Here is a 17,515-nt window from a genome sequence, read left to right as displayed (position 1 = left end):
ATTACTATTATTATCATTATCATTAGTATTATTATTATTATTATCATTGTGTATCATACTCATCAACTTCGTTGCCTTGTGCTTATTTGTATTTGCTACCATCTTATCTAAATGGCCGACATATTGCTGATGTCTCACTTTCACCAGTTAAGCAAATATAACATTGGTTGTTCTGTACGACAAGGGAATCAAGGGATAACAACAAAGTTATCTAGGATGCAACTCAGGAAATCAGGCATGAGAATCTTCTGCGGATCCGCGATTTCACCAAATTTTAGTGACCATAAATTTGCTAAGATCTGATGTTTTCACCCATAACACCCCCAAATTATGGACCACGCTCAATTGCCAAGAAGTTTCAGCTGAAAAGGAAAATATCCATTCTCATCCCTGAGAAATGGAGACAAGACACAAACCTTGAATATAAACATACTGGTCAGTTGTAGACAGCTTTTTAAAATATTTCAGCAATATCAAAGGAGGGGACACCATTAATTGGCTTCACACATTGTACCCACATGGGTAATTTAACGATGGACCTTGGCTCAACGGTCTAACCTCTGGACTACCCCATCATCATGAGGTCAATTGAGACAGTAGTGTGACTCTCACCTGAGTTTGTCATAGTCTGCAAGTGAGGCTGATAGAACAGGTACTGGGTCAGCTATGTTGTAGACTGGAGGTGCGATGACTATAGGAGCCTGCTGGGGTGGAAGGGGAAGGGGGACTGATGATGCTCCCAAGCCTCGGAGTCTGTCCTGCCTCTTCTCGGGGTCATTGGCTCCAGTTGCAGACACTTTCATCCCATCTTGCCTCTCTCTACAAAAGTAAAAATGTATTTCTGTAAAGCTTGGGTTTGAAAGATTTCTGATATTACTATTACAATGAAAGGAAGTTTCATCCCAAAGACTGCTAGCCCCCTGAGGAAACATGAGAAATTGTGCTGATGCAACTGTCATGATGGCAATCAAAAGCCTGGACCAGTCAAGCCACTTTTGTTTGTTTGTTTGTTGTTTAACGCTGTACTCAGCAATATTCCAGCTATATGATGGCGGCCTGTAAATAATTGAGTCTGGAACAAACAATCGAGTGATTGACATCATGAGCATCGATCAACGCAATTGGGATACAATGACTTGCATCAACCAAGACAGCAAGCCTGACCACCCAATCCTGTTAGTCGCCTCTTCCTGCAACGATAGTCGCCTTTTACAGCAAGCATCGGTTGCTGAAGACCTATTCTAACCCAGATCTTCACGGGTTAGTCAAGCCAGCAGTGGATATTGTGGATAACAACCCAGACTGGGACAAGGACTCCAAAACAAGGTGACAGCTGGGAGATGTCATTCCCAGTGCTCGGTCAATCGAGGGTTAGTCATTATCAACAGTCCACTCAGGGATTCCAGGTTAGAATTACAGTCTGTTTGACTCCAAATGAGAACGATGAATTGCAAAATAACTTGCAATCCAGAAAAGTGCATGAAACATAAATACGGTACTTGACCATGAATACCCTGTACCCAACAAAATCTGAATTTTGTTTAATTTAAGACCCATGACGGATGAAGGTCTTTTAGAAACTATCATGTAATTTTGTATAGAAATGTGTACATGACACGTAGGGGGACAAACCGTGGAAGGAACAGCGCAAGCACGGTCTGCACATGCTACACAGTGAACGGTCTGACATTGTTCGTCTCCGAAATCATTACCTTCGTACCATCAAGCAGAAACGTGAAGAAGGTTATGAGCCCGTCTTCTTAGATAAACATGGGTAAATGCGTCACACACAGCCAGCAGTCAGTGGGTACCCAGTGGTAACTGTAAGGAGTCTGGTAGAAAGTTACCAATGGGAAAGGGTGAAGACTCATAGTTCTCCATACTGGTTCTGCTAGTCAAGGTTTTCTCCCAGACTGTGACCTCGTCTTAGGAGCCAAGGCCAAAGACAACAGGGACTACCACACAGAAATGAACGGCAATGTATTTCTGGAGTGGGTGAAAGATAAATTAGTTCCTGCTTTGCCTACCAAGTATATTATTGGTCACAAGATGGACTACAGCCAGCAACAGTCCAACCTATCATAGTGGCAGTCGGTTCAGGCACCAGCAGTTCCGACGATGAGATCTATGGCATGAGCGAGTCAGATTGCGACTGAAATTATCATGAGACGGCCCCTCTAACGCTCTGTCATTTCCCCTACCACAGAACGTGCAGTGCATGCGTGCTTGCGCTGTGCCTTCCACGGTTTGTCCCCCTACGTGTCATGTAAACATTTCTATACAAAATTACATGTTTCTTAAAGAACTTCATCCGTCATGGGTCTTAAAATAAACAAAATTCAGATTTTGTTGGGTACAGGGTATTCATGGTCCAGTACCATATTGATGTTTCATACACTTTTCTGGATTTCGAGTTATTTTGCAGTTCATCGTTCTCATTTGGAGTCAAACGGTCTAGTCGCCAGCAACCTATACTGGTTGTAAGAGGCAGAGCTACAGATAAGCCGTGTATTTGCATGAAATACCCCCCAAAACGATTCAAAACCCAATTACTTTCAATAAACTTGCATACAGAAACGCATGCATTAAATAAAAAACTCAATTTTTTTAAAACAGCACGCGTATATACCCAATGAAGCTTTTACAGCATGTGCACAACAGAGCTTATTCCAAAACACAATTACCAGCTAATTTACTTTCCGAGTCAAGCCTATATTTAGAACCATTATATACATCTAAAACATTATTTCATTTCTTTTTTAAATCTCAAAATGCTTACTCATGTTGGGAAAAACCCAATAAAGGGATGAATAGATGAGTGAAAAAATATTGGTTACCCAATGAAAAATGTAATAACCTAATTAAAATAGAAACCTTCTAGTAAAAACTCAATTGCTCAAAAAGTTATCTGGAGCTCTGAAGACAAGACCAAAACGGATCAGGTGGTCAGATTCAGTGACTTGGTTGATTGCACGACATCGTCCCCAAACATCATGGGTCGTTGCTCACAATATCAATCACTGGATTGTTGGGTATATCACTGAGTGCGCTGTTGAGCAACAAACAAACATAATCAGCAGGCTCTCAATCCCATCAATCGCGATTCTCTGAACGCCTACCTGCGTTTAGCCTCACTGGCCTCCATCATCTGTTGTTGCAGCTCCTTCCGGTACTGCTCCTTCTTGCGCTGCTGTGCACTCATCCTCTCCTGACTCCCTGCAACACACGACACACAACATATAAACACCTTGGACTTGAGGCACATGTCAGCACACTTGGCGCTTGCAACTGAAATAACTGGCATCATCCTTAACATACGTGACAGGGAAAAATGATGTAATTTTGTTTTTCAAATAACTTTTGCAAAGACTGACTGATCATTTTTAACTCTATTCCCGTTGTACTTGATCAGTACTTCAGAGTTGGTGCCACATGCCTAGAACATAATATTGTTTGTTTGTTTGTTGTTTTACGCCGCACTCAGCAATATTCTAGCTATATGATGGCTGCCTGTACATAAACGAGTCTGGACCAGACAATCCAGTGATTGACATCATGAGCATCAATCCACGCAATTGGGATTGATGACATGCATCAACCAAGTCAGCAAGCCTGACCACTCGATCCCGTTAGTCGCCTCTTATGACAAGCATAGTCACCTTTTACGGAAAGCATTGGTTACTGAAGACCTATTCTACCCCGGATCTTCACAGGTAACAGGACCTTTAAAATACATTTTCATAGTAAATCTTTGTTTATTCCAAGGTATATTTTGTACTTACCGACACATCATTACTGATGAAGGTCCATTGATGTGATTTCACTGACCCAGGATTTTAGTATAACCACAAACCATTATTTGTATGGCGGCACAGTATTAATTTAGTAAATGGTATTGCTGGCTATAATATCTTCACATCAAAACAAATGCCATTCAAAACAAAGGAAGAATATTTGTAGGCTTTAGTGAAATCAAAGCAAAGGACCTTTCACAACGACCTTAGTGTATTGACAGTGATTGGTACATGAAGTATTTTATGTTTTATTCCATGGCTTGCAAATCTGCTGCTCCATAATTTGAGAGGTGTGAAATAAATTTTTATTAACGTGTACACTGACCTGTGAAGTTGATATTCTGATATCCTTCAAAGAAATCAATTAAAACTAGCATGTTTTGTCATTTCCCAAGACCAACAAAAAATTGTTCATGTATTTCCATCATAATCAACATTTTGACCTTCAATGGTTTTGAAAGAAATATCCACAAACCAAGGACCACAAAAGAAGCTCTGACCAGCACAGTCAGCCGTTATCAATGTCTTTGTGTCAACAGCAGTTCACTTCTATCATACATCATCATCCCTTTGTTTGTTTGTTGTTTAACGCCACGCTCACTAATATTCCAGCTACATGACAACGGTCTGTAAATAATCGAGTCTGGCCTAGACAATTCAGTGATTGATATCATGAGCATTGATCCACATAATTGGGATACAATGACATGCATCAACCAAGTCAGCAAGCCTGGCAAACCACTTGCGTTAGCCACCTTTTACGGTAAGCATGGGTTGCTGAAGACCTATTCTACCCCGGATCTTCAGGGGTCCCACCTTCCCTGAGCATACCCCTGGTGATCATGTCCGTGGTCAATGTACCAAACTGAAGTCAAGAGGGTAATATGGTTCAAAAACCTACACTCCCTCTTACAAAACATTAATAGGCTATAATAATATAACACTCCATTTATATTGCGCTGTACTCCATGCATAAGCATGCTCTAAGCACTTAGATAGTATGACCCGGTCAATGGATGAGTGTGTGCACCCTGAGCCATGAGGACTTTTACTGCATGTGGCACAGACTACATTAATTCAATAATTTGTCATTTCATATATGAATTGTCATGAATAATGGACACAAATAACATGTCAAATATAAATATTGTAAAGAATTACTAAAACCATACACCATGAACACAAAAGATAGTCAAACACTCTTATTGAAATTGTGGGAAAAAAATAGTACTAAGTGAAACACATGTTTTAGTCAAGTTGGAGCTATAAGTATTACTTTTTGGTCATTTCAAACAACATTTATTAGAAATAATTTCAGTCAACACTCAATAAGCGGTTAGAAGTATTGTTAGGCAATAACTATTCGGCCTGAAAGAGAAGACAAGTAAAAATCATCAAGAATTCAACCTTGTAATATCTAAGTACAGTGTGTTGTGAGAGGGTGTATAGACGAAGTGAGACAAACAAGTGAGAATGGTTTCATAGGAAATCCACCTGAAACAAACACAACTACAACACAGTGACCTGTGACAGTGCAATACATAAACAGCTTGTATCTGTTGTCTCATCTTGACAACAAGCTTTGTTTTAACAAATGTCAGGCATCCCATGACCTGCCTATCCCTGATATTGATCAAGCCACTCAGTCATTTTATTTTCAGCACTGTTATGACTTTTTCAAACTCAAATTTAAAGTCAGTTGTTGCACTGGTTTCCAATATTTGGTACACACGATGCTATTTATAGAGTGACAGATACACAGGGGAACCAAGCAGTGGTCACGTAGGCTGCAACGAATACACTATGAGGTGAATACAATACGTATCACGAATATAGGGTATAGAAAACGATCATTTATTCACAAATACAACAAGTCAGCACTTGATGTATCATTTATTATATTCAATGAAAAATACAGTGATCGCTACAATGCTACGTTTGGGGTGCAGATAATTGATGAGTGTTACATACAATCAGCCATTTTACCGAGGTGGCGCTATAGATAACCCACACAACAGACTACTGCGTAGCTTGTACATATTCCATTTAGCATATCTTGCTCTGATAAATAACAGACAACTTCAAGTAAAAAACACTCTTTTAAATTTTTGTTTTAAATAGTCAATTCTAGTGATCACGCCGAATGTGAACAGCGTGAACGAATTCGATTCATGATACGGTTCGATTCACCGAATACACGAGTGAATCGTAACAGCTCTAGTGGTCACAGGGACCAAACCAGGAATCTCGCCAAAGAGTTATCAAGACCTGCTCAGAGCCTGACAATTTCAAATTTGAATTAATAAAATTCTTATTTTCTCAGAATTTAAAAAAATGTGAACAGTAAAAAATCCAATTTTGAACAAAATGCCTCAATTTTGCCCATCAAGGGCAATTGGTCTGGAATCCTAGATAAATTCCTGCAGTATACTTAAATAGACATGTAACCTACCAGAGAAAAAACAAAATTCCTCCCTCCCCAGTCACTTTAGAAACTTCATCAGCCTTAACAGTATCTAATATAAAATGTTTGAAAAATTTAGAACGTGTGAATCAAGTTACTGCCTCATGGAAAGATTCTTATATACCAGAGAAATCAAACATTGAAGAGTGAGTGAGTTGGGTTTAACGCCGTTTTTAACAGTATTCCAGTTATATCGCGGCTTGTCAGCTTAATGTGGGAGGAAAGCCCGAAGTGATGCAGGTCTCAGACTTTTACCACTTTGTTGAAACCCACGAGCACGGGTTTGGTGCTGACAAACCCGGGTGAACCGGGATTCGAACCCACAATCATAGGTTTCTGGCGTGCCCAAGGGACGCAACTCTGCACAGCGAATTGCGGCGCCTTAGACGACTGGGCCACCCGTGCCCCCCCAACCACTGAAGAACTGAGCACAGTAAGGAACACACAGACTTGGATGGCACTGATGTAATCAGTATATATACATAGACATAGCATGGAGAGATATCTGACTGGCAGCACACAAACTACATAATGGTCATCTTCACACACAAACCATGCATACCACTGAAGTAGATCGGAGACACTGTGTGATGAGTGAACTACATGTCACAAGTACATTCCAAACTGAATCAATGTCACACATTTATGCATTTTGGATTTAGATAACTGAAGGACTTTAATATTATATCTTCATATTCATGATAGATTTCTACTAAAAGGCCATTTCTTGGCATGTCCCTACAATAAATATAAATGAAGCAAAATTGTTGTTTGTTTGTTGCTTAACACCACATTCAGGTATATTCCAACTACACGACGATAGCCTGTAAATAATCAAGTCTGAGGGGTTAATCCAGTGATTGATATTGTGAGCAACTATCCCGTAAATCAACCAAGACACCAAGTCTGGCCACCCTATCTGTTACCATGAAGTCACCTCATACAACCAGCATAGGTTGCTGGGGACCACTTCTAACCTAGAATCCCCACAGTGATAAGGGTGAGTATCTGTCATTGCGTTTAAGATATGTCCAGGGGACACAATCAACATAGTCTTAGCAAGTTATCTCCCTTTGACCATCAAACAACACCCATCACACTTCTAAATGCATGTATTTTTCAAAACTCTAAAAACAAATTACAATTGGGAGTCAGAAATGAAATGTGTGACACACCCACCCAGTTGATAAATTAATAATTCAGTTTGTCATGTAATTTTGAAACAGTTTGTGAGTATGAAGAGTGAAAATTAGATAGAAACCACTTGCCATCATCCGTGGAACGGCTTCGTTTCTCCCGCTGATCACCTGTAAGCGGCATTAGCATGTGTATGTCACAGCAGTCAATAACCACAGCATTCGTTGTCAATGTGCATGGAGTTTACAGGTGTGGATTACAGGTTAATGGCCGATATTTGGGATGGAATGTAGCAACAGCCAATAAAGAGCATTCATATTTCATATATACTGCTAAAAAAAAGTTAAGGACCATCCGATTCTTTACCTTTACTATAGTTAATCTATCACGCCCTCACCTATTCTTTCATTATACTTAAGTTCATCTGTCTTGCCATGAGTGAGTGAGTGAGTTGGGTTTAACACCACTTTTAACAGTATTCCAGTTATATCGTTGCATGTCAGCTTAATGTGGGAGGAAAGCCTGAAGTGATGCAGGTCACAGACGTTTACCACTTCGGTAAAACCCACAAGCATGGGTATGGTGCTGACAAACCTAGAAACATAATCGGGGCGAACCGGGGTTTCGAACCCACAATCATAGGTTTCTGGAGTGCCCAAGGGACGCAACTCTGCACAGCGAATCGCGGCGCCTTAGACGACTGGGCCACCCGTGCCCCCTGTGTCTTTCCATAACTGATTAATTATAGTAACATGAAAGAATGGGGTGGTCCTTAACTTTATATCAGGAGTATACAAGACTGGAATAGTCACATGACATAATTTTCAACATACATATTCAGTTATTCACAGGAATTTGCAAATCATGAAACAGCCACACAAATTGGAAAATACAATATTGCAAAAAAAGAAGGGCTCTTCAATGTTTATCATTCAATAAAGATTAATAAATTTATAAGCTATAAATTCAGAACTATGAAACATCTATTCTTATATGACATTATCAATAAAATATGTCATTATTCTTCATTACTGTCACCCGTTTATTAAATTACTGATCTACTTTCTATTCTCAGCCAAAGGAATGCTCTTTCATATTCATTCCAGTATGAGGGTAGCAGGTTATTCTGATGATAAAATACACATGGTTATCAAGGAGGATATAAGGGTGGATACATGTGAGGTATTAGGGTATAATCAAGTGGGTATTTAGGGGGTGGGGTTGCACAGCAGAAAGTCAGTCACACCAGTAGTGGGGGTGGGGGGGGTGGGGAACACTTACCAACTGGCAGGGTGGCATAGTAGCCAGGCTCGGTATCGCGTGGTGGGGGGCCGTGGTCTCGGGGAGGGGCCGTTTCCTGGTATCTCTGTGGAGGGAAAACAGGTACTTGAACATGGATATATCGCAGAACTGTCATATTACACTTTCAAAGATCTTTGTGTGGTGAGGTACCGGTATATAGCGGCGTGCATGCACAAGTGTGTGTGTGTCTGCTTGTACTTGTCTGGACTAATGCTAATTTTATAGTGCTAGCCCACCAAGATACCATGCAGCAGTTTTACATGAATACCCAACTCAGACACAGTATACTGACTCCGAGTCGACTTGTTTTAGCCCCTTTATGCCGAGCTCCAGACAGGGTAATAACAAGTATCTTTTGGTGGCATTGTGTGGTTGGATATGTATACGATGACAAAATTGTATGGAAGAAAACTCTCCTTCATTACATTTTTGTACAACCACTTTTGAGAAATCAATTTCACTGAAATATTCTATATCAAGTCAACCATTACCAGTCGTGCCAAAAACTTTTGAGTCGACCAGCCCAAACTTGGCATTTAGCATCACTTTTAGTACATTTTAGTGTTATCACATGGTATTTGATTAGCTGATTTTATAAGACCAAACAGATACTGAAAAGCATGAGCCACAACATGGGGTAAGATAACTAAAAAGCATTGTAAATTGACAAATCATCACGGGTCACTCATTTCAAGTTTGTGTCTTCAACAGACACAAAAAAGTTACCCATATGAATGTAATGAGCTATAAGCATGCTCATATACACTAACACTGACATAGAAGCATCTTGTACATGATGCAGCAACGGTGACCTCAGGTACGAGAATGACCTTGACCTACCTTCTTGTTGCCACCCTCAGCCGGTTGTTTTGGCGAGGTGGGACGGCTGGAGAGTTCAGCCTCCTACGCAGCATGTCACGAAACACCATCAGTTAGCTGACACTAGTCTACCTCTAGCTGATCAATGCCTACTGTTACACATCTTTCTAGAAGCTGGACTAATGACATGAGATTCTTAACCCTACTTGGTACGTAGATTACCTGAGGATATATCAACCACTCCTTAGAGTGTAACACATGCATGACAAGTAACACATATTTACTTCGAAATATGTAATTCTTGTATCATAAGAAGTCTGATATGTAAATAGTCTACATTTGACATAGTCTACATAATTTTGAGCTCTATGAAAATACCTTGAACTACATAAGAAACCGTTGTTGCTTTTTAATTATTTTTTTTATATTTACATTCATAAACAACATAATAACCAAATATCATATATATCTATCAATGCTCCCTTAATCATTTTGCATGCTACTTTAATTCTAGCTAGCCTCTTAACTAGGCTGGTACTAGCTACTAACTATCTAAGTCTGGAAACAGGTGCAAGCCCCTTACCTTAAAGTTATAGTCTCTCAGACGGGATATCTTAAAGAATAACAAACATTTGTACAGCGAGTTTATATTTTTAGGCCATCATGTAGCATTGACTTTATACAATTAATTGTCAAATTAAAAAACAAATCTGCATAGCCATGTCTGAATATTAGTTTTTAACAAGCGCAACAATATTAGAACTGTGAACAAATTTACGATCATTTTGTCTAACAGTTTAATACATTGTATAGAATGTTTTGTGTGATTAATTATACAAAATTACTGGATGCCTACAGTATATTGTCAGAACAAGTGATTACATTGCTATGCAGAATTAAATTAATTCAGCTGTGCACAGATCTCAATGATCATGGTAGCTGTTTTTTAAGTACAAGTGCCACATATGCTTTGTGATACTGCACACATTTACAGATATAAACAGAAACAAAATCAGAAGCTGAAAGTGACAAATGAAAGTGCTTTGAGACATAAATGCACATACGGCTGGCATCATCTCAGTGAGCCAGTGCCCCTCAATATCACCAGCCACTGTATCAGATTGTAACATCAGTAATAAATAAACTTCACCGAAGCACCATCATCAACCCTTTGTTACCTCTCTGTCGACAATCCAGGGGACAAGCATCCCTATAGGTTATTATGGGGATATATAGGATTCCAAACTAAGTGCCCTTGGGAGGCAAATCGGGGGAAAGCATTATATTCTTTAGAATTGGGATTTGTTTAAAAGTTCTTATTTTCCTGATTTCAATACTATAACCATGATAACATTAAACTAAGCATTAAAGCCTCTCCCTCTATATTGGTCCTGTTATCAGTGACAATCAAGTCAACTCACCTCTACAAAGCCATAACATCAGTTATAACAGCAGGACTTGGAAATGCTTAACCCCAAAATGGAAATTACTGCCATTTCTGCTGTTGTGACCAAATATTGACCTCTAAGCAGGTCTAAATAAATCCCTTACCATTGTCCATCCCTCGGTTCCAGACTCTGTATGACAGTACTGACCACACAACGGTTTACTCCGGTCAGATCTGACCACTTTGACACTGCACCAATCAGCAGCTACCCCTGCATCTAACTATACCTCTAGTACATGGCACCTACTACCTAAAGATCTACGTCTTCTACATGTAGCCTTTCAACAAACTACATCACTTCTACATAACCCTGTTACCTACAGCTAACTATCTACATCACCTCTATATGTTACCTTCCAGCTGCTTGCTAACTAACCATATCTCCAAGTTACCACTAAACATCTACCAACTGACTGCCTTCAATGACATCACTGACCCGTAACACCAAACACAAAGTCCAGTAATGCCAAACACGGCAGTAGGAACTGAACATCATCATTCCATGCATGAGAAGGACATTATTACCGGAGCCTCTCTGTCATAGTTCTCCCCCCTGCGCGGACTCAGCCATAACGGGTCATCCAGGATGCTTCTGTGCCCGTCGGAGATGCGCAACCGCCTAGATAGTGAGAGGACATGAACACCGTGCCAGTGACGCAACTCAGGATGAAGAGAGAGTGTTAGTAAGCAGCAAATGTGAAGACAGTGCACATTTTGTTACAGATGTATCCGTGATGGAAGAGCAGTCAACAAAAGCATTGAGGTCTGGGACCATGTGCACAAACTGATCTAATCCTATGCTGTAACACATTACTTAATGCAGGTGAAGTGGATTGACAGTAGGTGCAGTCTTTTTGTAACAGTTGATGTAAAACCACTCAAATTGATTTCAGAGTAACAATATCATCAAAAAGGCCGACATAATTTCTTGCCATGTTAGACATGAACAGGTCAGTGGAGAGATATACGTTTGTTTATTTAGTCTATGTTGCCTTTTTAATAACTTTATTCATACAAGTTTTGTTTGTTTGTTGTTTAACACCGCACAGCAATATTCCAACTATAAGACAGTGGTCTGTAAGTAAAAATCGAGCCTGAACCAGACAATCCAGTGATTGACATGAGCATCGATCCACGTAATTGGGATATGATGACATAGCTGATGCACCAACCAAGTTAACGAGCCTGACCGCTCAATCCCGTTGGTCACCTTTTTGATACAAGCGAGTGAGTGAGTTATAAATAAATAATCCATGAATAGCCTAGCAGGTGGCATAAAAAGGTGTATCCAGTTCCTAAGCATGACAAGTGCAGCTTCAACCACTAGGCTTCACTGTCCTCCCTATTTCAATACACGCACACTAAAATTTTACCCCGGGGAACATAAGGGCTACACTGCCGATGTTTCTGTTGGCACATTATGACTTCCACCTAGGTACAATACCTGCTTCAAGACTTACTGGACTCAAGTGTCGGAAACCAAACTGTCCAGAAGTGGGATTGTCATCAGTAACATGTAACTGACATCCAGTACACTGTCCTCACATTTCAAGGTGTCTCACCAAAAACACCAGAAGTATCTGATTTCACATTTATATAAACTAGTTTAGTATAGCAGTTATGATATGATCAGAATTTATCCAATTGAACGTATTCAAATTCGGGTTTTAAACATGATAATCACTGCACCCTAAGTGTGTTACTGATCTCATTTTTGGTGAGACGTTTCAGACAAGAATGTTAAGTATGTACTTTGACAGATATACACAATAGGGGAGACAATGAACCAAACATGCAAATAAGACATAATTTGGAAGAGATTACAGAAGTGGTATGACAAAATTAAACTGAAAGTCTGTGATACATATGATAGTTCGGATAAACATTTACCACTTCAATATATTCCCTGGCGACTTCATCGTCCTCAGGGTTTCTCCGAGGTGTTCGTGTTGTCCTTGTTAGCGTTCAGTAAATACATATACTTTATCAACAACACTAATGCTTTTCAAGCAATTCATTTACATTAGTTTACACTTAAGCCAGTTAAACCATATCTTCTTTTACTTTAAAATGCAGAAAGATATTTTCTGGTTACCAGTTTGAAATGAACATGCAATAAACGAGAACTTACTTGTCTAAGTCTGTTTCTAGACCTTTTCCTCGCCTCTCACCCTAAGATATAGACATGTGTTAGAGACATAACGCTGGGTTAGGAAGCTGCAGCACTACTGTAGCCTACTCAGCAGGTCAACAAATAGTTCTAAGGACAACAGTCTTTTCACTTGAGTACAAGCATTCATCAAAGCTCGCCCCTTTCCGTAACCTGCAAGAAGACTCGTCCCCCTATCGATGAATGTTATATGTGAAAATATGACAAACCATTCAGAATGTGTATGACTTCAAAGAATCCTGCAGGAATAATTTTTTACTCAAAATATGTCTTGCATTTAAAAATATACCCGAGAGACAGTTAAATGTGTTCAATCACACTGTATAATACTATGTCCCGATGTGTTTTCAATAGCATCTGGAATATATATGACATGGGGAAAATATATGTGAAACATTGCGCAATGAGTTGACAATTCCTTTAGCTATTCCCATTGGTGCTTAGATGGAATCCAGTTGCAAAAATGGCCACGAAAAGGGCACGAGTCGCTATTTGGCTGGTCCCGGAATAACATGAGTTGTTCACAAATGGAGCACAAATGGAGTACAAGAAATAAACTAAAATATTGCAAATCAAGTTACCCTACAGACACAAACCCCCACTAGACAAGAAAGGGTTCACTTGCACAAAGCAATCTTAGCACTACAATGATTGGAACACCCCTACTTTACATAGACTTACGACAGATGTAATGCTAAGATCTCTTTGTGCAAATGGTCCCTGTTCAGAATAATGAAACAAATATAAGGACTGACTGAATTCAGTAATTTACATTTTATGTAATCATGTATCAATTTGAAAGGCAAAAGGTGTGTTCACAAAAATATTCAAAACATTGATGTTCTTTCTGTCAATTTCAATATGGTGAGCCAAGCTGGGGTCAAGTGTTGTCCACACAGCAAAGAAGCAGTGGTGTTTCTGTGGGCACGCAGTGATTACCAGTGGGTACATGCTGGCCAATACATTAGTAGAGACTGATACAATGTCTGTACGATAGGGCTGTTACGATTTACTCGTGCTTTCGGTGAATCGAACTGTATCCATTCATGAATTGAAGTCGTTATTCGTGACAACTAGAATCGAATATTTATGAACATGCAATCATGTGCATTTACATAAAAATATCCATAAGAACATATTATATGCATAGATTTCTTCAAAAGACAACACTCTTATACTATTTGATTTGACATTTGTGGTCACTGGGCATTGTCACATTTGAGCAGATACTAGCACCTGGATTAGTGCAGTATAGAAATTTATAATATATTAATAATTAACAAACCATGTCAAATATTTTGTTGTTATTGCTTCACTGAACATAACAAACAATACATCAACTGCTGACTTGTTATTGTATTTGTGAATTAATATTCGTATTCGTTTCCCAATATTCGTGATACAAATTGTATTCGCCTCATAGAGTATTCATTGCAGCCTTACTGTACGACTTTGTTACTTCATCTTAATATCAAGTTTGTAGATAATATTTTCAGAATGAGCCACAAATTTTGAACTTTTTACTTACTTTTTTGTGTGGAATCAACACAGGCCGTATGAATATTTAGTAAATGAGGAGTATTTGTTTTAATTCAATTTGTTTTTGTTTGAATTTCATTCCTAAAGAATTTCATAAAAACATGACAGTATTTTGAGGCTATTAATTATTATCTATAACACTGGATATATGGAAATACGTGGATCATTAAGACATAGCCAATACACAAGACTCATATTTATGTCAAGTTATTAAATAGAATGAGAATAGTCTACAATGCTAATGTTACTGGTGTAATGTTAACTTCTAGTGCAAAAGAACTACTGACGTCACCAACACGGTCAGACCCATTGCACTGTTCACCAGTCACAGGCCCATCTCACTCACCGGCAGTACCCCATACAATACGACAGCAAGGTCACATATAGCTCACAGTCAGGTCAACATAGTACAATCTGATGCATGGTGGCAGCACTTACATCGATACCATTGAGGGCTCCTTCACTGCCGTAGGACTTCATACCAGGACGACTGTACTCAGGGTCATCATAGCGTCTGAAATGATTTGTCAATACAATTAACTCGCATGTGAACTTCAATAAAACTCCTTTAACTCAAAATATTACCAAAATTTGTTTGTTTGTTTAACACCACACTAAGCAATATTCCACCTACAAGACGGTAGTCTGCAAATATCTGAGTCCAGACAATCCAGAGATTGATAACTTGAGCATCAATCTACACGATTGGAATACAATGACATGTGCATCAACCAAGTAAGCAATCCTGACCACCTGATCCCGTTAGTCACCTCTTACGACAAGCATAGTCGCCTCTTACGACAAGCATGGGTTGCTGAAGACCTATTCTAACCCGAATCTTGAGGGGTATATCACTAACCTTATGGCTCCAGGAGATTGTGTTCAATGGCACTAAGCTCGTCTCCTACTACTGATCACCCAACATTAAGGGGGTGGTAAGCGAACACACTTTCACTGTATCTATCTCGTGAGTCGATTATGATAACTGCCACAACAAGCTTCCCACCAGTGTTCAACAACAAGCATAGAAGTTTAAGTGACCTTATCATAACCCCAATGTTTAATGTCAAAAGTTGAAAGTAAGGCAGGTACCTAGATTCAAATACTATAGAGCAATCTTCAAGGACCGTAAGGGCTCATCTAACTTTGAACACTGACACAACATTTTACCACATGGCCTTGCAACACTTTTGACACAGGGGAGACATCTTTGTCATTCCTTAAGTTAACTTCTTTCAGTGTCATTTAGAAGTTGGTGTGATGAAGTAAGACGAGTTCTATGGATGAACATAGACGGATATATGGATGTAATAAAGAAGTTGTTCATCCATAGAACTCGTCTTACTTCATTCCTTAAGTTGATTGTTTAACATCAACATGTACTCATAACCAAAACTGAAGCATAGGCAAATTTAGGTGTTATATGATCCAATAACTGACCAATGCTTAGTGAAGCTTTGTTAAGGCATACCAGATCACCATGTGACAGAAGGTAAAAGTGACAGTTGGAAAAACCATTATTGTGGTTGTGTCACCAAATCTGTTGCATTACGTGGCTACATGATTTGTTCACAATGATCATGAAGACCCCATAAATGCAATATCAACTGTAACCATCAGAATTGTACGGTAACGTTCCATTTTAATATCGTTTATACAGCACTTGCTCTAGATAATCAAGTAATAACTTCCGATAAGACTGACCTGTATCTGGCCTCCTCCTGCCTCTTCTTGTCCAGCATCTCTTCATAGGTGGGCGTGGCCCAGCCCTTCCGTGGGGCACCAGGGGGCCCTTCCTGTCCTTGGGTGCGCTGAAGAAACATGAAAAGGTATATGAAATCAAATCCTGCGAAACTATGCTTGACCTCAACAACTGGGTGAATGATGTTCCCAGAATGCTCCATGCCTCGAGTATTTTGTCTGCAGACTTACAGAAATCCCTCATGTATTTCAGAACTATTCTTCCATTGAGTCTGGACTCCCACTTTCAATAACAATTCATCTACTGAAATATACTCCAGAGTGTACTTCACAAACTTCTCATAATAATCAGAGATGTAACAGTTACTTTGTTGGGCATGGTTTGAAACATGACAAACATTTATGTCTTCCACTTGTTATTCGTTTAGTCAATACTCCCCCAAATATCAAGAGCATTCTCCTTCCTTGCCAGGATGTGATTATATAATTAACATACAGCTACCAATACAGAAGAAAGCTGTGGTGTTAGTGTGTGTGCTACTGTCTACAGTAGGTATTAGTCAGATGTGATATAAATCCATACTATTTGTCAAACAGGATTATGCGTCCTCGACTAGCACCATCCACCTTGTACATAACTGTATCAACATCAGCATCTAGACACAGGGATAAGTCTTACAAGTTTGCTCTCAACTTTTTCGTCCAAGTTAGCTCCTTGCTGTCAATATGTGTCATCCACGAGTGTACAAAAAGATGTCACTTTATGATCCAAAAGTTGTGATAATTATTCATTTTTTAATGTTTATAGACACTCTCCACAATTGTGGACTTTTATCATAGTCCTTCTCTAATGTATGTTCTGATTACTAACGCGTCCATGAGCCTGATGTAAATGAAGATGTAAATATCAACAAACAGCTGGTACTCGCAAACACATCTGAGACGATGTCCATGAATAGCTGTGTTAATACATTCACAATGAAAGTTCCTCAGACAGACAGTCTAGTTGTAGAAAGGCCATGAGGCCAATAGTATAAGTCACAATATAATGTTTATGTATTATGCAGCCCTGAAAAAATAGTTATAGTTGTCTAGATTTAAACACCTTCTGTAGGAAAATAGCTAGACTAAGCAAAATATGT

The 17,515-nt window shown here is 39.2% G+C and overlaps 1 protein-coding gene across 2 annotated transcripts in view; it reads right to left on the bottom strand.

Annotated features, from left to right (window-relative positions):
* The window catches only part of LOC139480442 (centrosome and spindle pole-associated protein 1-like), a 96,277-nt gene that overhangs the window by 34,957 nt on the left and 43,805 nt on the right, over positions 1-17,515 (bottom strand). The window contains exons 23-32 of one of the 2 annotated variants that reach the window (XM_071263518.1): positions 16,377-16,483; positions 15,111-15,186; positions 13,095-13,135; positions 11,489-11,582; positions 10,100-10,129; positions 9,538-9,600; positions 8,677-8,761; positions 7,523-7,565; positions 3,120-3,212; positions 613-819 (exon numbers count right to left, since the gene is read on the bottom strand). In XM_071263518.1, coding sequence (XP_071119619.1) covers positions 613-819; positions 3,120-3,212; positions 7,523-7,565; positions 8,677-8,761; positions 9,538-9,600; positions 10,100-10,129; positions 11,489-11,582; positions 13,095-13,135; positions 15,111-15,186; positions 16,377-16,483 — 839 coding nt within the window. Of the gene's footprint in view, positions 1-612; positions 820-3,119; positions 3,217-7,522; positions 7,566-8,676; positions 8,762-9,537; positions 9,601-10,099; positions 10,130-11,488; positions 11,583-13,094; positions 13,136-15,110; positions 15,187-16,376; positions 16,484-17,515 lie in introns of both variants that reach the window. The other variant, XM_071263517.1, reaches the window with a different exon arrangement.

Source organism: Haliotis cracherodii, unplaced genomic scaffold (assembly GCF_022045235.1).
Source record: "Haliotis cracherodii isolate W230 unplaced genomic scaffold, xgHalCrac1.p SCAF_4, whole genome shotgun sequence".
Classification (NCBI taxonomy): domain Eukaryota; kingdom Metazoa; phylum Mollusca; class Gastropoda; order Lepetellida; family Haliotidae; genus Haliotis; species Haliotis cracherodii.
The sequence above is the reverse complement of the archived record's forward strand: the minus strand, read 5'-3'. Positions and strand labels throughout refer to the sequence as shown.